This window comes from Salvelinus namaycush, unplaced genomic scaffold (assembly GCF_016432855.1).
Source record: "Salvelinus namaycush isolate Seneca unplaced genomic scaffold, SaNama_1.0 Scaffold335, whole genome shotgun sequence".
NCBI lineage: Eukaryota > Metazoa > Chordata > Actinopteri > Salmoniformes > Salmonidae > Salvelinus > Salvelinus namaycush.
Window position 1 is genome coordinate 187,774 of NW_024060286.1, and position 22,259 is coordinate 210,032.

The following is a 22,259-nucleotide window of genomic DNA, read 5'->3' on the forward strand; positions in this document are numbered from 1 at the left end:
TCATACGTCTTCCACTAGATGTCAACAGGCAGTGAGAGAAGAAATGAAGTGTATAACTTGATCTGGGATCGAATAATAGCTCTCGGCATGACGTGTCACCAGTTTCCTGTTTTCTGGAGAGCGCGTGAAGGGACCTGGTTTTGCCTTCTGAAAAGCTGCCGTTATAGACGACTAATATCTCCGGCTTTGATTTTATTTGATACATGTGACAATATCATCGTAAATATCATGTTTTCAATATAGTTATTAGATTATTGAAATTTATTCGGGACGTTAGGCGTGTTGCGTTGTGTGCCTTTGTTCAGGAAGGAGAGCTTCGCGCTACTTTGCTAGCTTTCCGTGCTAATTGACTGGAGAAGAGGACATTCTAAAACCAAACAACGATTGTTCTGGACAAAGGACCCCTTGTACAACATTCTGATGAAAGATCAAAAGTAGGACCCATTTTATGATGCTATTTCATATATCTGTCGAACATGTGAAATAGTCGTTTGCGCCCAGATTTTGGGTACTCTCGCTATAACTAAGCTGGATGTCGTAATGAAGTTATTTTTAGAATTCTAACACGGCGATTGCATTAACTAGTGTATCTATCATTTCCTATACAACATGTATTTTCTAGTAATGTTTATGAATAGTTATTTGGTCAGAATAGTTGTCATAAAAATATCAGCACATTCTGGGAAAAAAGATGCTACGTTAGCACAATGTATAACCACTGATTTCAGCTCTAAATATGCAAATTTTCGAACAAAACATAAGTGTATGTATAACCTGATGTTATAGGACTGTCATCTGATGAAGGTTTATGAAGGTTAGTGAAAATTAATATCTTTTGCTGGTTTATTCCCTATCGCTAACGTGCCTATTGCTATCGCTAACGTGCCTTGATGAATGAATGCGGTAGTGTGGTAGGCTATTGTAGTAAGCTAATATAATGCTATATTGTGTTTCCGCTGTAAAACACTTTTTAAAAAAATCGGAAATATTGGCTGGATTCACAAGATGTTTGTCTTTAATTTGCTGTACACCATCGATTTTTCAGAAATGTTTTATGATGAGTATTTAGGTATTTGACGTTGGTGTCTGTAATTACTCTGGCTGCTTCGGTTCTATTTTTGACGGTAGCTGTGATGGTAGCTGCAATGTAAAACTGATTTATACCTCAAATATGCACATTTTTCGAACAAAACATAGATTTATTGTATAACATGTTATAAGACTGTCATCTGATGAAGTTGGTTCTTGGTTAGTTAGGTTGGCTTTGTGCATGCTACCTGTGCTGTGAAAAAGGTCTGTCCTTTTTTGTATTTGGTGGTGAGCTAACAAATATGTGGTGTTTTCGCTGTAAAACATTTTAAAAATCGGACATGTTGACTGGATTCACAAGATGTGTATCTTTCATTTGCTGTATTGGACTTGTTAATGTGTGAAAGTTAAATATTTCTAAAAAATATCTTTTGAATTTCGCCTCTGCCTTTTCAGTGGAATGTGGGAGGAGTTCCGCTAGCGGAACGCCAGTGCCACTCAGGTTAAGGCTCTTTTCCAAGCTTAAAAAGGATAAACATTCACAGCAACACCATGGGCCAGAAAAAGTTCAATATATTCTGCCACGTTCAAGACAATTGGGAACTGAGGGGGGAAAAAAGTGCAGACTGGGAAAATGGATGAGCGTTCAAAATGTAACTGAGTTCCAAGTCTAGAGCGCTGACGATTCAACCTGGTTTCAAACCCCCAAGTTCAGTTATCTAGAAAGCGCCATAAATCCGGAGAATGCCAGACTGACAAAGTCACTTGACAATTTGCCCACAAAGTCCAAAAATGTATTGTATGCTGCATAAATTATGTAATATGCCAGGGAGGTATGTATACTGTAGCTAAGAAAGTATGTTGTGTAGTAAGCCGTTAGTAGCCCGTGTGACTCACCCTAACAATGACTCACCCTAACAATTTGGTCCCTCCCCTCCCATATTAGCCTATTTTAGATAACTGTCAAATATTTTAAGAGCTTTCATTGTCTATTTAAATGCCCCCTTTATCCTATGGTTCCGACTTGGTGTACAGGAAAAAAAAAAAAAAAGGCCCACGTTCTGAATGTCACTGTACATTTCAAAAGTGCTGAACAAAGTCAGTGCTCATTGCCTTAATCAAAATTAGATTGCCTCTTAACCGCGCATCGTTGCCTTGCCATAGTTTGTACATGTAGGAATAGTGGGTAAACTGCCTTGTTCAGGGGCAGAACGACAGGTTTACCTTGTCAGCTCGGGATTCAATCTTGCAACCTTTCGGTTACTAGTCCAACGCTCTAACCACTAGCCTACTGCGCCAAACGAGGTTAACTTTTGCATCCTTGCAGTGAGTTTAATTATTTAACCTTTCTGCACTGCAGGATGGATTGTAGCCTACGTATTTCTGCTGTTTAGGGCTAGATTCAATCTGTATCGTCGAAATAGCGGAATATCGGCGTTAACTGGAATTAAATTGTGTGTCAGTCGCCAACCCATCACTTATGGGATTAATTGACAAACATTACAATTCACTATGGTAATTAAATTAATTCGTCAGGCGTTCTCTGCATTGCGCGTCACATAGTAAATAAGGTTATCCAAACAATAATTACAACCCTGGAGCAGTAAAACACATACAGAAGAAATATAAAAGTCACTAAGATCCAGTCTGGCACAACACAGAAGCTACATATTTTTACAATTTAATTAGGTACCCCTTTCTTTTATTCCAGGCTTTATCTAAATATTCCGCAAACGGAAATGCACAAGGGACAAAAAAAACGTTACATTCCTCATCACTCAGCCACAGTGCATATCTGGTGTGGTTTCTGGAATAAGCAAGCGTATATCGTGGTAAAAAAGGGCAATGGAGAATTAAACTAATTTTATCCTCTATTTCTTCAAGGCCACAATAGTTACATCGTCTTCCCTCTTCACCACAACCCCGAAGTGTTTCAGTACGCAGAGGCAATATCCCTGATCAGTGCACATAGCGATCTTGCTGCTAGAAAGGTCAGACATAATATCTTACACGAATTCACCCTTAAATCAAACAGGTTCATGATTAATCTCCTCCACCCATTGCATCAGTTGTTTAATAATATATGTCTCCCTTAAATTAGATTCGAGCAGATGTTCAGTCAGACATTTGTTGCCCAGGCGCCCTCTATGGATAGATCCCACTGAAACTGCTAGCCATTCTGGCAGTTGGCATATCCAAACAGTCTATTCAAAAGTCTCACCATAGACGCCTTCCATCTCACCTGGTTCCCAGCCCATGTCCCCAGTTATTCCAAGTATAGGTGCAAACTTGGACCTAAAAAGTAACATACTGTTCGGTTAAGAACATGTTCGTTTTTAAGATACCTCTTCGCACCCCACACTCCTGCTGAATAGTTCAGAACAGGACACGCATGTGATACAGTTTGGAATACGAAGCATAACCAATATCTTTGAGTGTTTACTTTAACTCCCAAGAGCTCTATTTGCTGAGTCGGCCAGGGCAGATGTTGCGTATAGAAAGGTCATGTTTATCAATAAAAATACCAATATTTATAAATGTTAGTAAACTCAAGAATGTCTTAACCAGCTACTAAAGTGTTTTGGTGTTCTAAAATCCATTAGTCGCCATTTTATACACCAATTGACTGCACATAACATGTTCTGCAGTTCTTGTTCAGTTTGCCATCAAAATAACACCAGCAAATAAAAAGACACTTAGCATTTCATCATATCTTACTCAAATATTTAACTGTTTAATTTATTTTGCCAAATTATTTATAAAACAGAAAAGAGTCAGTGATAAGGCGTCTCCTTGTTTTACACCGAGGGTGTGGAAACCAATCTGTACATATTCATTAACACGAACACAAGCAACTGGTACTTTGTAGAGAGACTGGATTGCTTGATAAAATGTCCCATCAACCCAGTCTTCAAAATACAGGCTAAAAGATCCCCATTTACAGAATCTAAAGTTTTCTGGATAAAACGAAACATGCAGAAATAGGTTTCTGATTGTTCAGACCGAGAAGATTGACTCGTAAATCCAGAGCCTTTGTTCTTCCACCAGAATCTTTCTATCCTTCAAAAAAATAAAGTAATTAGCCTCTTGTGGATGGATGAATATAATTTATAACCCGTACAATACAACTGCGCCTCAGTAGCACACTCGTCTTTTTGAAGATTAGGGAAGGTGATTCACTATATAGACTTATACCAAGTGGATGGCAGTATACTTCACTCAAAACAACTTGGAGCAAATCATATAGGATTTGCAATTAAAGTCCCTTAAATTAAAACCTCATTAGGCAGTTCAATGCCAAACGCGCTCCCCATTTTTTGCAGCGTCAATCACCTTAACGTCTGCCACAGTACGGGTTAAATGTAGAAGAGGGTTCTAACGTTGTATTTTCCAGTTTAGCTCTCAGGGAACATATGTCCTCATAAAATTATTGCCCAAAATGCCACATTTTCGTTACTTTAGAACAAACCCCTTCTTTAGTACCTGTGTAAAAATCAGAGTTCAGCCCCCCCTCCATTGTAATTCTTGTCGCTTGTACTAACTTGTTTATTTGGCTCAAACTGGTGACGATTTCTTGTCTGTAGCTCAAGGTGTAATAACTACACTCTCTGATATCTCCGTTAAACATAGGCAGTCTTAACACATGCTGTTTTTTTCTTAAATTCCTTCCTACACTGTTCTCTTGTATACCTATTTTTAAACTAACAATAGATCCATTAACTCATTCCAATGAGGCTTGTTCGGCTTGATAATTTCACCCCCCATTTCAGAATATATCACAACATTTTTCATACCACACATCCAAATCAAATGTTTCTAGGCATCTTCACAGAGTTGCGATGAGTTCGAGCTTTAATGGATTTAAATTGAAAAGGCAATGAGGAGAGTGCGTTCACGGTAAACCCTACATATGTCCGCTCAATCGGAAATTACCTTTACATTTGAAGGCCGATCTTCCGCAATATTTTCGCGAAACAAATTGAATCCAGCCTTAAACAGGTGGATATTTTAAAAGGCTTTATAACGTGTAGACCTACACCTTTCTAAACAAAACTGCTTCGAAAATGTGCATTATCCGCAGTGGAACAGAACATATGCCGTTATTTGAAGCCTGTTCCAATGATATACTGGTTATTAATTACTTTAGGCGTTTCTGCCTATCCAAACTGTAGAACAATTGGGAATCTATTAAAAACGTATTCAAGCAGGGAGGGTGTCGTTGCCTGTCAAAAGATGAACATCGGGCTCTCCTAGAAGTTAGGTTGGTGCGTAAAACCCGTCATTTTAGAAAAGCAAAAATGTAATGGACCATTCAAAAAGTAGTTGCTTAACGTTAACTTAATTTCGTATTGTCGCTGCATCAGTGCTGCGTACACAGACGTTTCTGCTTTACAGCCTTCAGTGTAGGTACACATTTTTCATTCAAACCAGCATTTATAGGGAACACAGGTGAGCAGCAGGTGCTTCTAATCAGGGTTGCCCCTCATCTGCCAATTAAAAAGGATGTGGCTTCTGGTCTACCTGTAGACAAGCAGGTTGTGGTGGCCTCGTGGCTTATTCATTTTACTATAAATATTTCTTTAAAACGTGGGTTTATCGTAAGTTAAGAGAAGATACTGAGTTCAGTGAAGACTGATTGGTAAGAGTAGAGTTAGGGCGTGGCTTACCTGCTTGGTCACACTTTCGACTCCTGGTAGAAGGCAGGCATCGACTCCGCTGACATCCCTTCCCATTCATAAATCCCGGGACTTGGTGTGTCTGTCCCGAAGCGGAAATTCCATCGACGCCGGTCTTGCTCAGAGATTTCCCTCAGCTTCGCCTTCAACTCGCGGTTCAGCGCGTCATGGTCGACGGGTCCAAATAAGTTTCGACAAACGCTTGTATGGCGATTGGGGAGAGTTGCTCTCTCTGCCACCGGGCTCGCCAAACCAGTTGGCGTCGGAACGTTTGTCATGACGTCCAGCAATATGTCCAGTCTTGAAGAAAATGGATGTTACCTCTAACTTCCGACGCGATCACTGACATTTTGTGAGCGGAGGTAGGCTATTTAAAGGCCAGAGGACGCCGACTAAATATTGCTCGGTCTTGATTATTGGTTGTCCATTGGCGTGAAAACACGCCCCTTTCACGTCCCCCTTCACCTTTTAAATGCGTGATTGTAGTCTAATTGGGAGTTTTTGCCGTTTGATCAGTTCATTGGTCAATTTCAGGTTAATATTACTCAGAGAGAATATATGAAGGTTTGCAAAGCAATTCCACTTCCTTTACTTGGACCTATTAAGAACACTTTGTTATATGAGGTTGTTCTCTGTTTTCCAAGTTTACAAATAAGACTGGAATCTTTTCGATAAAAAATTCAACAATAAGTGGATACGATTGGCAGTTAATGAAGTAATTTTTGGTGATTATAATTCAATATATTGCTATGGAAGTGACCAACCCCCATGCTATGGTCAAAAGCTACTATCTTTTACCCTAATTGTCCGGTTATCCCAAAAGTTAAAGAAACTAATTTTAAAATATGTTCTTCCATTTATCCCGTTATTGATTTCTTTCACAAAAGATTCCATTTTGACAAAATGCTTTGTGTTTTATGTTCCTCTGATTCAGAATCTATAGAGCATTTATTTATGCCGCCATTCTAGTGAACTATGGATTGAAATTCATGAATGGTCGTGTATAAAATCTCCAGAATTACCGATGTTTGCCTTTGATGATGTTAAATGGCATTATGCCTATCGTTGTAATTCCGATCATAACTATTTTATTAACATAATTTTTCTCTTGGCCTAATATTATATTCACAAATGTAAATGGGGTGGAAAAATTCCTTATTTTGTATTTATTTTCATTGAACTGTTACAATTTTATAAATCCCTCCGACTTGTGAAACTTAAAAAGTAGGAACAATTATTAGAAGTCATGTCTCTGAATGTCTGTTAATGTCTCATTGCCTTGTCGCATATAAATGATGTCATGGTGTTCTATTTTTTTATTGTTTCATTGTATTCACAGGAATGTCCCAGTATTGATGTGTAATATTGTTATTATTGTTTCAATAAATAAATAAAAAATATATTTAAAAAAGTAGTCTAATTGGGTGGCCATTTGGAATGGCACCAAATGAGGTTCACTTTTGCATCCTTGCAGGAAGTTTAATGACGTAGCCTTTCTGCACTGCAGGAGTGATTGTAGCCTAGGTATTTCTGCTGTTTAGGACTGGATTCAATCTGTATCGTCGAAATCGCGGAAGATCCGCGTTAGAGCTGGATTGAAATGTGAAAGGAATGAGCGGAGACGGCATTAACTGTTAACCCTGTCTATGTCGGCTCAATCGGAAATTGCCTTTCCATTTCAACGCAGATCTTCTGTGATATTTCCGCGATACGGATTGATTCCAACCTTTAATAAATGCGGCTGTTTTAAATGGTTTTAAACCGTGTTGGCCTTTACCTTTTAACAAAAGACAACTTTGCTTCGAAAATGTGCCTTATCCTCAGTGGAACAGATAAACAGCTAATAGGTTTCAGATCATTATACTTTATTATTTGAAGCATGTTCAACTGATATAGATGAGGATATGCTTATCGATATACTGGTTATTACACTGTTTTTTAATTACTTTAGGCGTTTCAGTCTATCCAAGCTGAAGGAGAATTTGGATAAAGAAATATCTATTGAAAACTTGGATCGAATCAAGCTGAAAATTGTGTGGTGTCGTGGCCTATCAAAAGGGGACCTTCAGGCTCTCCCAGAAGTTTGGTTTGTGCGTGAAAACCCGTAAATTAATTTAAGCAAAAATGGGCAATGGGTCCTCATTCAAAAATATGTCGGTTAAAGCTTAATTTTTAACATTTTTATTATTGTTATTATTATTTTCACTGCATCAGTGTTCACATACACAGACGTTTCTGCTTTGCAGCCTTCTTCAGTGTGTAGGTACAAATCTTTTTCATTCAAAACAGCATTTATAGGGAACACAGGTGAGCAACTGATGAGCGGCAGGTGCTTCTAGTCAGGGTTGCCACTCATCTGCCAATCAAAAAGGATGTGGCTTCTCTGGTCTACCTGTATACAAGTTACAAGCAAGTTGAGTGGTGGCCTGGCCTGCCTTTTGTGTGGTTTATTAATTTTCATTATAAATAAAATGTTCATTATATACTTATGGGTTTAGCCTCAGCTAAAGATAGAAGACCCATCAACCATGTTTCATTAAAACCAACCTAAAATCACAGTAGACCACCCTTGAGCTGTTTATTTGTGACCTAATGGGGATATACTGACCCCCAGTGGCAAGTATTATAGCATCCACAACCTCACCCAGTGTTCAAATCAAAATGTATTTGTCACATGCGCCGAATACAACAGGTGTAGTAGACCTTACAGTGAAATGCTTACTTACAAGCCCTTAACCAACAATGCAGTTAAGAAAATACCTAAGATGATAAGAATATCAAATAATGAAAGAGCAGCAGTAAATAACAATAGGGGGGTACCGGTACAGAGTCAATGTGCGGGGTCACAGGTGTCGAGGTAATATGTACATGTAGGTAGAGTTAGTAAAGTGACTACGCATAGAAAATAACAGAGAGTAGCAGCAGCATAGAAGGGGGGGGGGGGGCAATGCAAATAGTCTGGGTAGCCATTTGATTAGCTGTTCAGGAGTCTTGTGGCTTGGGGGTAGAAGCTGTTTAGAAGCCTCTTGGACCTAGACTTGGCGATCCGGTACGCTTGCCGTGAGGTAGCAGAGAGAACAGTCTATGACTAGGGTGGCTGGAGTCTTTGACCATTTTTAGGGCCTTCCTTTGACACCGCCTGATATAGAGGTCTTAGATGACAGGAAGCTTTGCCCCAGTGATGTACTGGGCCGTACGCACTACCCCCTGTAATTCCTTGCGGTCAGACGCTGAAAAGTTGCCATACCAGGCAGTGATGCAACCAGTCAGGATGCTCCCGATTGTGCAGCTGTAGAACCTTTTTGAGGATCGGAGGACCCATGCCAAATCTTTTCAGTCTCCTAAGGGGGAATAGGTTTTGTCGTGCCCTCTTCACAACTGTCTTGGTGTGCTTGGACCACATTAGTTTGTTGGTGATGTGGAACTTGAAGCTCTCAACCTGCTCCATTACAGCCCCGTTGATGAGAATGGGGGCGTGCTCGGTCCTCCTTTTCCTGTAGTCCACAATCAACTCCTTTGTCTTGATCAGTTATCAGTTGTTGTAATATATCAATTATTGTATTAAATCAGTAATCAGTTGTTGTATTATATCAGTAATCAGTTGTTGTATTATATCAGTAATCAGTTGTTGTATTAAATCAGTAATCAGTTGTTGTATTATATCAGTAATCAGTTGTTGTATTATATCAGTAATCAGTTGTTGTATTAAATCAGTAATCAGTTGTTGTATTATATCAGTAATCAGTTGTTGTATTATATCAGTAATCAGTTGTTGTATTATATCAGTAATCAGTTGTTGTATTAAATCAGTAATCAGTTGTTGTATTATATCAGTAATCAGTTGTTGTATTATATCAGTAATCAGTTGTTGTATTATATCAGTAATCAGTTATTGTATTATATCAGTTATCAGTTGCTGCATTATCAGTAATCAGTAGTTGTATTCTAGCCCACTGAATAATCCCCTCTAGTGTAGCCATGTGTATCACATTGTTCTGATGCGACTCCTGTACAGGTGCACTGGTGGTGCAGATAATGATGCAAAGATAATGGAGCTCATTGGAGACTGTGATTGGTCAGAGGAAGGTCAGGGCGTGGCTTACCTACCTGCTGCTTCCTGGAGTCTCCAAGGGCTCACCTGGTGTCACTTGCCCCAGGGCAGAGATCGGTGACTGGAGTGAAGCTGACTGCACATTAGACCACAGCCATGCCAGAGCGACAAGACACGCCTCTGGTAAGTAACTATGTTAGCGACTGTAAGTGGATCACATCTTACGAGGCACTGTTGAACAGGTTGACCAAACTCTCCAACATGTCTGTTGATTTGTGGTCATTTATTTATTTTTCATTTGAGTGTGCAGGCACTATTCTATATGTATGTCTGTGATGAAGTGTTCAGCTTTTAAGAATCACTTCCTCTGACATTTATTTGGTTCTTGGAAATATTATTTCACAACCTGTTACAGAGATGGCAAATTGTATATTTTTACAGTTTGGATGCATTACAGCATTCTTCTTTGTGATTTGTAGACATGTTGTAATCATATGATTCATGGTGTAATGTGGCTCTAGTCTAGTGGAATGTCACTACGGATATTATCTGTAGTTTATAATCATAGAATATAATCAAGTGCTATATTTACTTGTGAAAAGGTCTTGAAATGCCACTTGTAATATTGTTCCTGTGTTCAGGTCAGTGGACCCACTGATGGTAAACACATCCTACAGTGTGTGGCTTTCATTCCTGTTGGGGGGTTTAAATACAGTGATACTCAAATAGCTGTTGGACAAATTCAGGTTTAATTCAACATTTCCTGTGGGCCTTAATAACATAAATGACTAGTTTTAACAAAAGAAAAGTCAATACTCTACCTCACATTCCAAATATGTTTCATTATTAAAGTGGTAGAACACTAGTGAGCTCATAGAAAATCAACATTAGTTTGTAAACAAGTTATGACGTAGTGTGCATCATACTTCCTGAGACTGTAGAGTTGGTTGAAGTTACCTCGTCCAACTATTGGCCCGTTACCTCATTATTTGAGTGATAACGGCCCACTTATCTAGTGGAGCAGAAATCACAATACAGGAAGCAGGCACACTGACTCAAGCCTGCATGCCTCTATACTGAGGAGCATACCGTACACGTATACAAACAGGCACCCACGTATTCCCTCTCCATCCCCCCCTCCCCCCCCCACACACACACACCCTCTTCACTTGTTGTCACTTGAACTCTTCCTGACCTTGCATGCAAATGTAATGTTTGCATGGACAATGGTCCTTTCCCCTCACACAGTCCCTCCTGCCCCACATTCAAATAAGACCCGTCGAGACCAGACTCACTTTTACATAAAAAAGCGATTGTGACAAACTGCACGCCATCAGTATGTCTTAACCCTCTACTGGACATCGGTGCCCTCAGACAACACAACACCGTTTGGTAGCTTACTTTGTGTTGCCTAGGGCAACGTTGTGCCATACCTCTAATTTGTTGTGTTGCCTAGGGCAACGTTGTGCCATACCTCTACTTTGTTGTGTTGCCTAGGGCAACGTTGTGCCATACCTCTACTTTGTTGTGTTGCCTAGGGCAACGTTGTGCCATACCTCTACTTTGTTGTGTTGCCTAGGGCAACGTTGTGCCATACCTCTACTTTGTTGTGTTGCCTAGGGCAACGTTGTGCCATACCTCTACTTTGTTGTGTTGCCTAGGGCAACGTTGTGCCATACCTCTACTTTGTTGTGTTGCCTAGGGCAACGTTGTGCCATACCTCTACTTTGTTGTGTTGCCTAGGGCAACGTTGTGCCATACCTCTAATTTGTTGTGTTGTCTAGGGCAACGTTGTGCCATACCTCTACTTTGTTGTGTTGCCTAGGGCAACGTTGTGCCATCCCTCTACTTTGTTGTGTTGCCTAGGGCAACGTTGTGCCATACCTCTACTTTGTTGTGTTGCCTAGGGCAACGTTGTGCCATACCTCTACTTTGTTGTGTTGCCTAGGGCAACGTTGTGCCATACCTCTAATTTGTTGTGTTGCCTAGGGCAACGTTGTGCCATACCTCTACTTTGTTGTGTTGCCTAGGGCAACGTTGTGCCATACCTCTACTTTGTTGTGTTGCCTAGGGCAACGTTGTGCCATACCTCTACTTTGTTGTGTTGCCTAGGGCAACGTTGTGCCATACCTCTACTTTGTTGTGTTGCCTAGGGCAACGTTGTGCCATACCTCTACTTTGTTGTGTTGCCTAGGGCAACGTTGTGCCATACCTCTACTTTGTTGTGTTGCCTAGGGCAACGTTGTCAGTTTGGCTACTTTTCAGGGCAATATCATGCTCAATGAAAGATTTGATGTAAAATGATGGGCTTGGTCAATATCATACATAACCTCTGATAGTGAGGACAGTGACCGAGAGGAAGACTGGACCCCAGAATCAGGTTTGAGAAGCAGTGAAATACCAGTTTGAAATATTTTTGGGGTGAAAAACCTAAATGTTTACAGTATAGGATTAAATGAGTTGGGGAGGGGGGGAGGGGGTGAATCTTTGCCCATAACCTGTCCAAACTATTGGCCATGATCCAATATATTTTACTGAGTGGCCAGTGAGGCCAAATACGGTAATAAGCTGAAGCTTGTTGTTTTTGCTGTGCAGGCATGGGCCTCGAATCTCTTCCCATTTCTGATGATCATCTTTTATCAGGCATCCCAGGCAAATGAGCACTGTCAAGCAATGTTGACTCAGATGCAAATTCTTAATCGCTGCCAGTAGGAGACAAATCTTTTATGGTTCTTCTTTTTCAGCAGTCTAATCTCATCTGACAGCCAACCCTCAGCTCAGTCTAGGGAAGAATATAGGTTAAATGCAGCAGTCTAATCTCATTTTACAGCCAACCCTCAGCCCTGAGGTGAGTGGCATCCATCGATTGAGAAGAAAAATAAAAGCCAACGTCTCCTTTCAGTTACATGGAGCAACTTTCCTGGTATTTAACTATGCAGCCAATGAGGTTAAAATCTCCTCCTCTCCCTGTCCATCTAACTCCCTCTGATAACATCCCGTCTCATTCACATCCTTATAAGAGCTGTCCTATTAAGGTACATAGTGCAGCAGTTACATTTGCCTTTGATTATAGTTGGTAGTAATGTGTATTGATAAAGGGGTGATGACAGTGTGATATAGTTGGTAGTAATGTGTATTGATAAAGGGGTGATGACAGTGTGATATAGTTGGTAGTAATGTGTATTGATAAAGGGGTGATAACAGTGTGATATAGTTGGTAGTAATGTGTATTGATAAAGGGGTGATGACAGTGTGATATAGTTGGTAGTAATGTGTATGGATAAAGGGGTGATAACAGTGTGATATAGTTGGTAGTAATGTGTATTGATAAAGGGGTGATGACAGTGTGATATAGTTGGTAGTAATGTGTATTGATAAAGGGGTGATTACAGTGTGATATAGTTGGTAGTAATGTGTATTGATAAAGGGGTGATGGCAGTGTGATATAGTTGGTAGTAATGTGTATTGATAAAGGGGTGATGACAGTGTGATATAGTTGGTAGTAATGTGTATTGATAAAGGGTTGATGACAGTGTGATATAGTTGGTAGTAATGTGTATTGATAAAGGGGTGATGACAGTGTGATATAGTTGGTAGTAATGTGTATTGATAAAGGGGTGATGACAGTGGGTTTATTCAGGTCTCTTGAATACATAAGCAGGGAAGATCATGATATGAAAATATCTCCTCCAAGTAAACATGTTTGACATTGCTTCTTGGGGAACGTAGTATCCATATTTCCACTGACTGACTAATGCATGGGCCTACATAGTTCAATATCTTGCTCAATATGTTTTTATATGAGTTGTAAAACAGTCATGTTTAGCTTGCTAATTAGCACACTCACTAATTTGTTTTTTAAACAAATGAACAAGCTAGCTAGCACATTATCTGACTCTGCTCTTTGTTCATTTGCTGGGATTTGTCACCCAATGTTTGTATATTTATTTTTTAATTGTTGAACAAATGTAGGGTGTGAGGCAACATGAGCTTCGAAGCCCTCCCTGCTTCGCGGGGCGTCCTACACCGCTGTGTCTAGCTTTCATTCTACAGAGAGCTTGTGGTTCACTATGACGACAGATCTCAGGAAGGAAGCTTTTTGCATGCAGAGCAAAAATGAAAATGCTAACTGCTTTGCATGTAACACAGATGGACTCATGTAGTAACCAAAAAAGTGTTAAACAAATAAACATATATTTTATATTTTCAATTCTTCAAAGTAGCAACCCTTTGCCTTGATGACATCTTTGCACCCTCTTGGCATTCTCTCAACCAGCTTCACCTGGAATGCTTTTCCAACAGTCTTGAAGGAGTTCCCACATATGCTGAGCACTTATTGGCTGCTTTTCCTTCACTCTGCGGTCCAACTCATCCCAAACCATCTCAATTGGGTTGAGGTCGGGTGATTGTGGAGGCCAGGTCATCTGATGCAGCTCTCCATCACTCTACTTGGTCAAATAGCCCTTACACAGCCTGGAGGTGTGTTTTGGGTAATTGTCCTGTTGAAAAACAAATAATAGTCCCACTAAGACCAAACCAGATGGGATGGCATATCGCTGCAGAATGCTGTGGTAGAAATGCTGGTTAAGTGTGCGTTGAATTCTAAATAAATCATTGACAGTGTCACCAGCAAAGCACCATCACACCTTCTCCTCCATGCTTCACGGTGGGAACCACACATGCGGAGATCATCCGTTCACCTACTCTGCGTCTCACAAAGACACGGCACTTGGAACCAAACATCTAAAATTTGGACTCATCAGACCAAAGGGCAGATTTCCAGCAGTCTAATGTCCATTGCTCGTGTTTCTTGGCCCAAGCAAGTCTCTTCTTCTTATTGGTGTCCTTTAGTAGTTGTTTCTTTGCAGCAATTCGACCATGAAGGCCTGATTCATGCAGTCTCCTCTGAACAGTTGATGTTGAGATGTGTCTGTTACTTAAAGTCTGCGAAGCATTTATTTGGGCTGCAATCTGAGGTGCTGTTAACTCTAATGAACATATCCTCTGCAGCAGAGTTAACTCTGGGTCTTCCTTTCCTGTGGCAGTCCTCACGACAGCCAGTTTCATCATAGCACTTGATGGTTTTTGCGACTGCACTTGCAGAAACTTTCAAAGTTCTTGACATTTTCTGGATTGACTGACCTTCATGCCTTAAAGTAATGATGGACTGTCCTTTTTCTTTGCTTATTTGAGCTGTTCTTGCCATAATATGGACTTGGTCTTTTACCAAATAGGGCTATCTTCTGTATACCACCTCTACCTTGTCACAACACAACTGATTGACTCAAACACATTAAGAAGGAAAGAAAATTCAACAAATGAACTTTTAACAAGGCACACCTGTTAATTTAAATGCATTCCAGGTGACTACCTCATGAAGCTGGTTGAGAGAATTCCAAGCATGTTCAAAGCTGTCATCAAGGCAAAGGGTGGCTACTTTGAAGAATCTCAAATACATTTAGATTTGTTTAACACTTTTTTGGTTACTACATGATTCCATGTGTGTTATTTCATAGTGTTGAAAATAGCAATAATAAAGAAAAACCCTTGAATGAGTAGGTGTGTCCAAACCTTTGACTGATACTGTAGGTCTAAGCTCTTGGAGATGCCTCACACCTGTCATCAGCAGCAGAGTGACTGGTGAATGATTCTGGGTTAGATTTACCTGGCTGTGGGGTAAAGGTCATGTTGTGCACTATGGGTGCTGTGTCTATAGGGGGCGATACCGCTGCAGAGACGATGCCCACGATGCGGGGATGTACTGGAGTGGTCACGGGAGCAAAGGTAGGAGTGGTTTGTGTTTGTTTGTTTGTCATAGTGGATTGTGAATGACCGGACTGTAAATACTACTGTATATGATGTACAATGTTTCTATGTGTATAATGTATATTCTGTATGTATAATGTGTCTGTTCTGTGGCAGTGCGCTGTTGGCCTGCCGTTGCTACTCTCAGCTGGACGAGGCCGTGGAGAGTGTGGCTGAAGGCCGAGGCCGAGGTGCTAGCAGAGGGGACAAGGAGAGGGGCCACTGGGCAGCAGGACGAGTGGGGGACATTGACTTCACTGGCACCAGTAGGACAAGGGGAAAGGTAACACTTTTACAACCACAAGGCAACACTGTTACAACCACAAGGTAACACAGTTACAACTACAAGGTGCTATAACCACAAGGCAACACTGTTACAACCACAAGGTGCTATAACCACAAGGCAACACTGTTATAACCACAAGGCAACACTGTTATAACCACAAGGCAACACTGTTATAACCACAAGGCAACACTGTTACAACCACAAGGTGCTATATCCAGATGGTAACACTGTTACAACCACAAGGTGCTATATCCACAAGGCAACACAGTTACAACCACAAGGTGCTATATCCAGATGGTAACACTGTTACAACCACAGTTGGAAATTGTTCCGTACCACCATCCATATTGGTCCTATCTAAGAGACAGTTCAGTGATCACAGACTGTGGTCCTGGAGAGATACATTTCAGCATGTGCAGGACTGTGTTCCATTTCAGTATGTGCAGGACTGTGTTCCATTCCAGTATGTGCAGGACTGTGTTCCATTTCAGTATGTGCAGGACTGTGTTCCATTTCAGTATGTGCAGGACTGTGTTCCATTTCAGTATGTGCAGGACTGTGTTCCATTCCAGTATGTGCAGGACTGTGTTCCATTCCAGTATGTGCAGGACTGTGTTCCATTCCAGTATGTGCAGGACTGTGTTCCATTCCAGTATGTGCAGGACTGTGTTCCATTCCAGTATGTGCAGGACTGTGTTCAATTCCAGTATGTGCAGGACTGTGTTCCATTCCAGCACTAACATGGCCTGAATTATCAAAACAATGCAGATTGATAATTAATGCATATTCTCACTCAGTCATTTCAGCTAAAGTTATCCATGTTTACCGTCATTTTACAAAACTATTTCAGGTCAAGAAAGAGATGAAAGAAATATGAAAGAGGACCTATTCCTTGACTATGTACATCTCTCAGTAAATACCACACTGTGCTTCTCTGTCCAGTTTGTGAGGGTTCACAGCTCCACAGATCCAGTGTTAATCTACCAGATGCTGACAGAGCAGTGGGGACTAGCCCCTCCACACCTGGTGGTGGCTCTGGTGGGGGGAGACGAGCTGGCTCAGATGAAACCCTGGCTCAGGGACACCGTGAGGAAAGGACTGGTCAAGGCTGCTCAGAGCACAGGTGGGACACACACACACACACACACACACACACACACACACACACACACACACACACACACACACACACACACACACACACACACACACACACACACACACACACACACACACACACACATTCACTTTTGGTTTTACTAAGATAACCGTGGGCAGCATTAAATCAGCCAATGGGCCACATTGAGTTCCCTGCTCTAAAGTGAGCATGTTGGACAAAGTGAGATGACGTTTCTACCTCACAGGTGCCTGGATCCTGACCAACGGGCTTCGCTTCGGCATCACCAAGCACCTGGGCCAGGCTGTCCGGGACCACTCTCTGGCCAGCACCTCCTCTAAGGTCAAGGTGGTGGCCATCGGCATCGCTCCCTGGAACATGATCCACCACAGAGACGCGCTGCTTGCTGCTAAGGTCTCCATACACATCCATGCAGAAGATCATATACTATGAGTTCAGAGTAGATGTGGATTACATTTAACATGTGGGTAGACTAGACAACGAGGTCCTAGTAAAACGTCTATATGTGTGTCTGTGTGTGAGATGCTGAGTTGTTGTTATGCGCTCTGCTGAAATCTGTTCTCTGACCGACGTCCTCCTGCAGCCAGACCAGCCTGCCGTGGTGGAGCCCCAGGACCTGCCCCATGGGGCGGTGTACTCCCTGGACTGCAACCACTCCCACTTTGTCCTGGTTGAGGAGGACCCTCAGCGCCCCGGTGCCACCAGCGACATGAGAGTCAAGCTGCTGAAGCACATCTCCCTGCAGCGCACCGGTTACGGAGGTGAACCTACTTCAACTTAAACCTACTTACTTACCTTTTAACCTTTATTTAACTAGGCAGGTCAGTTAAGAGCAAATTCTTACTTACAATGACGGCCTATCAGGGAGCAGTGGGTTAACTGCCTTGTTCAGGGGCAGAACGGGGCAGACATTTTTACCTTGTCAGCTCGGGGATTAGATCCAGCAACCTTTCGGTTACTGGCCCAACGCTCCAACCACTAGGCTACCTGCCCCCCCCCCAACTTATTTGAAGGTTGTTAATGTTTACTGTGCGTCATATTCGACACAGCACACTTGATTTCTTTAGGAAGAACGCTGCTTTTGACTTTAATGAGTGGTTTTAAGGAACAACCAGGGCCCTTGTTGACATTGTGCATCGCTACAGGTGCAGGTAGTTTTGAGATCCCAGTGCTGTGTCTCCTGGTGCATGGAGAACCCCGGATCCTACAGGTTTGTCACATTTTTGGAAAATATTTGTTTTCCATTAATTCAACTTTTCAGTATAAAATGTGTTACTATATTACTTGTCATAAGCATGTATGCACATATATAATTTCATATGACAAGGCCTATTATATATTATGTTGCCATAGCAACTTTTGAATTGATTCAAAGTGTCTATTTAGTCAGAATCATTTGGAGGTAATAATAGAAACATGACAAATCTCACAGTGAATTGGCAGCACATCATAATGCCTTATACTGTAGCTGAGTTACCATAGTTTCTATATTGCTGTGTGTGCTGTTTGGGTAAGCAGTCTTCCTCTGTCTCTGTGTACAGAGGATGTATAGGGGTATAGGGAACGCCATGCCCTGGCTGATACTGGCGGGGTCGGGGGGTGTGGCCGACATCCTGGTCACGCTGATGAACCGGGGCTGCTGGGACATGGACAGCGTTCAGGAGCTCCTGCTAGACACCTTTCCCAGCGTGCACCACAGCACTGACATCACCAACTGGACCAAGCTGGTAAGGAGCAGAGAGAGAGAGAGCAGAGAGAGAGAGCAGAGAGAGAGAGCAGAGAGAGCAGAAAGAGAGAGAGCAGAGAGAGAGAGAGAGAGCAGAGCGAGAGAGAGAGCAGAGCGAGAGAGCAGAGAGAGGTTGACTGACTGACTTCCTCCTGATCTTTAGATCCAGAAGATACTGGACAACGGCCACCTCCTGACAGTTCATGACCCCGAGCAGGAGAGCTCTGAGCTGGACACAGTCATCCTCAAAGCCTTGGTCAAAGGTACTGGATGGAATGCTTCTACTGCGGTTGACAGCACTTACATCAATCCTAAAAAGGGCTTGTACAGAAGCAGATGAAAGATTTCCGTCAAAAGATCAATACATGTCAAATTATGGTCCATATAAAAAGGTTTGAGGAGTTACTGAAAGCCACCCGTCAACATAGAAAAGAAATACGCTCATTCTGTTTTTGATGGATATGAACTTTCTTTCTGAACGGGGGTTAATCCATAACCTTTGACCCCTAACATCTAACCTTTGCCCCCTAACATCTAACCTTTGACCCCTAACATCTAACCTTTGCCCTGTGTGTGGCATGCAGCCTGTAAGAGCCAGAGTCAGGAAGCTCAGGACTTCCTGGATGAGCTGAAGTTGGCGGTGGCCTGGAACCGGGTGGACATCGCTAAGAGCCACATCTTCAACGGGGACGTGGAGTGGACGGTGAGAATGAAAGACAGCATGAGATGTTCCTCCTTCATTCATTCTCTCTCTCTCCTATTGGTCCTGAACTTTGTACTGCTAGTGCTGATTATTGTTTATGTAATACATGTGCAGCCACATTGAGGATCATTAAAAAACGTATCTTACCTTAGTATAATAACAGAATGTAAAAAGCCTATATGCAGCATAAATATTGCTTAGTAAAACAGAATATTAGAATTGTATTGGTAGTTTACTACAAAGTTAGTAATATATAGCACTATCTACTGACCCTCGCAGGCAGGTGACCTGGAGGAGGTGATGATGGACGCGCTGGTCAATGACAAGCCCGACTTTGTGCGTCTATTTGTGGACAACGGCGTGTGTCTGGGCGAGTTCCTGACCTACGGCCGCCTACAGGAGCTCTACTGCTCCGTGTCAGAGAAGAGCCTCCTTCATCTCCTCCTCATGAAGAAGCACCAGGAGAAACAGCTCCTACTGAAGGCAACACGGACCCCTGGACCCCCTCACGACCACCACAAGGCCGAGCCCGGGGACCGGAAGGCCCGCTTCACCCTGCACGAGGTGTCCAAAGTGCTGAAAGACTTCCTGCACGACTCGTGTAAAGGCTTCTATCAGAAGCTGCCCACGGTGGGTACTGGGTAGGCTGTTCCTGAGGTAACACGGAGGGAGTTTATCACATCATGAATCACAGATAGTTCCTCATGGATCACAGATAATTCCTCATGGATCACAGATAGTTCCTAATGAATCACAGATAGTTCCTCATGGATCACAGATAGTTCCTCATGGATCACAGATAGTGCCTCATGGATCACAGATAGTGCCTCATGGATCACAGATAGTGCCTCATGGATCACAGATAGTTCCTCATGGATCACAGATAGTGCCTCATGGATCACAGATAGTTCCTCATGGATCACAGATAGTTCCTCATGGATCACAGATAGTTCCTCATGGATCACAGATAGTTCCTCATGGATCACAGATAGTTCCTCATGGATCACAGATTGTTCCTCTTGGATCACAGATAGTTCCTCATGGATCACAGATAGTTCCTCATGGATCACAGATAGTTCCTCATGGATCACAGATAGTTCCTCATGGATCACAGATAGTTCCTCTTGGATCACAGATAGTTCCTCATGGATCACAGATAGTTCCTCATGGATCACAGATAGTTCCTCATGGATCACAGATAGTTCCTCATGGATCACAGATAGTGCCTCATGGATCACAGATAGTTCCTCATGGATCACAGATAGTTCCTCATGGATCACAGATAGTTCCTCATGGATCACAGATAGTGCCTCATGGATCACAGATAGTTCCTCATGTATCACAGCTGAACACAGAGTCGTGGCTGGAGAAAAGAAAACCTCACAGATTCCAAGGCTTTTCTGAAGAACAGATTGAAGCCATGTCAAGATGTCCAGAAGAGACACATTTTTCTCTGCATTTCTATGTGTCTGTCAGAGTTCACTCTTCTTCATCCTTACGTGTGTGTGTCTCACTGTGTTTGTGTGTGTTTGTGTCTCTCTTTCTCTGTGTGTCTCACTGTGTGTGTGTGTCTGTGTGTGTCTGTGTCTGTGTCTGTGTGTGTGTGTGTGTGTGTGTGTGTGTGTGTGTGTGTGTGTGTGTGTGTGTGTGTGTGTGTGTGTGTGTGTGTGTGTGTGTGTTGTCTCCAGGAGAAGACAGGCAAGAAGGCAGGCCGTCTGTTTAACAACCAGAAGAGCCTGGCTGAGCTGGAGGAGCGCTGTGAGCACCCCTGGAGGGACCTGTTCCTCTGGGCTGTTCTCCAGAACCGCCAGCAGATGGCTAACTACTTCTGGGCCATGGTCAGTCCCCTCCCTCCCAGAGAGTTCTGAAACCTCTCTAATCTCCAGGAGGATTATTCAAATGAAGGACAAGGCCAGTAGTTAGTGTAGGTTTTATTGCTGGCCAGTGTCAATACAGGCAGTTTAAAAGATCATGGATATCATCAGTATGGGGTTGAGCAGGGTGGTGGTGAGAGTGAGTTTAGTACCAAACATACACACTTACTGCACATTAAGACATTTACAGCCAGACACACACACAGGTACTCTCTCTCTCTCTCTCTATTCTCTCTCTGTATCCCCCTTCTGTCTGTCTGTCTGTCTGTCTGTCTGTCTGTCTGTCTGTCTGTCTGTCTGTCTGTCTGTCTGTCTGTCTGTCTGTCTGTCTGTCTGTCTGTCTGTCTGTCTGTCTGTCTGTCTGTCTGTCTGTCTGTCTGTCTGTCTGTCTGTCTGTCTGTCTGTCTGTCTGCCTGTCTATTCTCTCTCTGTATCCCCCCCTCTCTCTGTCTCTCTCAATTCAATTCAAAGGGCTTTATTGGCATGGGAAACATGTTTACATTGCCAAAGCAAATGGAATAGACAATAAACAATAGGGAAATAAACATGGGAAACATTAGTGAACATTACACTCACAAAAGGATGGTAAGTCACACACTCTCTCTCTCTCTCTCTCACTCTATTCTCTCTCTCTGTCTCTCTATTCTCTCTCTCTGTCTCTCTCAATTCAATTCAAAGGGCTTTATTGGCATGGGAAACATGTTTACTTTGCCAAAGCAAATGGAATAGACAATAAACAAAAGGGAAATGAACAATGGAAACATTAGTGAACATTACACTCACAAAAGGATGGTCAATCTCTCTCTCTCAATTTCAATTCAAATCAAAGGGCTTTATTGGGATGAGAAACATACAGTTGAAATCGGAAGTTTACATACACTTAGGTTTGAGTCATCAAAACTCGTTTAACAACCACTCCACAAATTTCTTGTTTACAAACTATTGTTTTGGTAAGTCGGTTAGGACATCTA

At 42.1% G+C, this 22,259-nt stretch overlaps 1 protein-coding gene across 1 annotated transcript in view; it reads left to right on the forward strand.

The window, feature by feature from the left end:
- Nucleotides 1-22,259, forward strand: part of LOC120040198 (transient receptor potential cation channel subfamily M member 5-like) — a gene marked incomplete at its 3' end in the record, with an annotated part of 47,632 nt that overhangs the window by 7,991 nt on the left and 17,382 nt on the right. Inside the window, 11 exon segments of the mRNA XM_038985442.1 lie at nucleotides 15,473-15,540; nucleotides 15,679-15,844; nucleotides 16,790-16,970; nucleotides 17,212-17,378; nucleotides 17,569-17,746; nucleotides 18,131-18,195; nucleotides 18,527-18,712; nucleotides 18,875-18,974; nucleotides 19,296-19,414; nucleotides 19,694-20,044; nucleotides 21,103-21,252. Of these exon segments, the coding sequence (XP_038841370.1) occupies nucleotides 15,473-15,540; nucleotides 15,679-15,844; nucleotides 16,790-16,970; nucleotides 17,212-17,378; nucleotides 17,569-17,746; nucleotides 18,131-18,195; nucleotides 18,527-18,712; nucleotides 18,875-18,974; nucleotides 19,296-19,414; nucleotides 19,694-20,044; nucleotides 21,103-21,252 (1,731 nt within the window).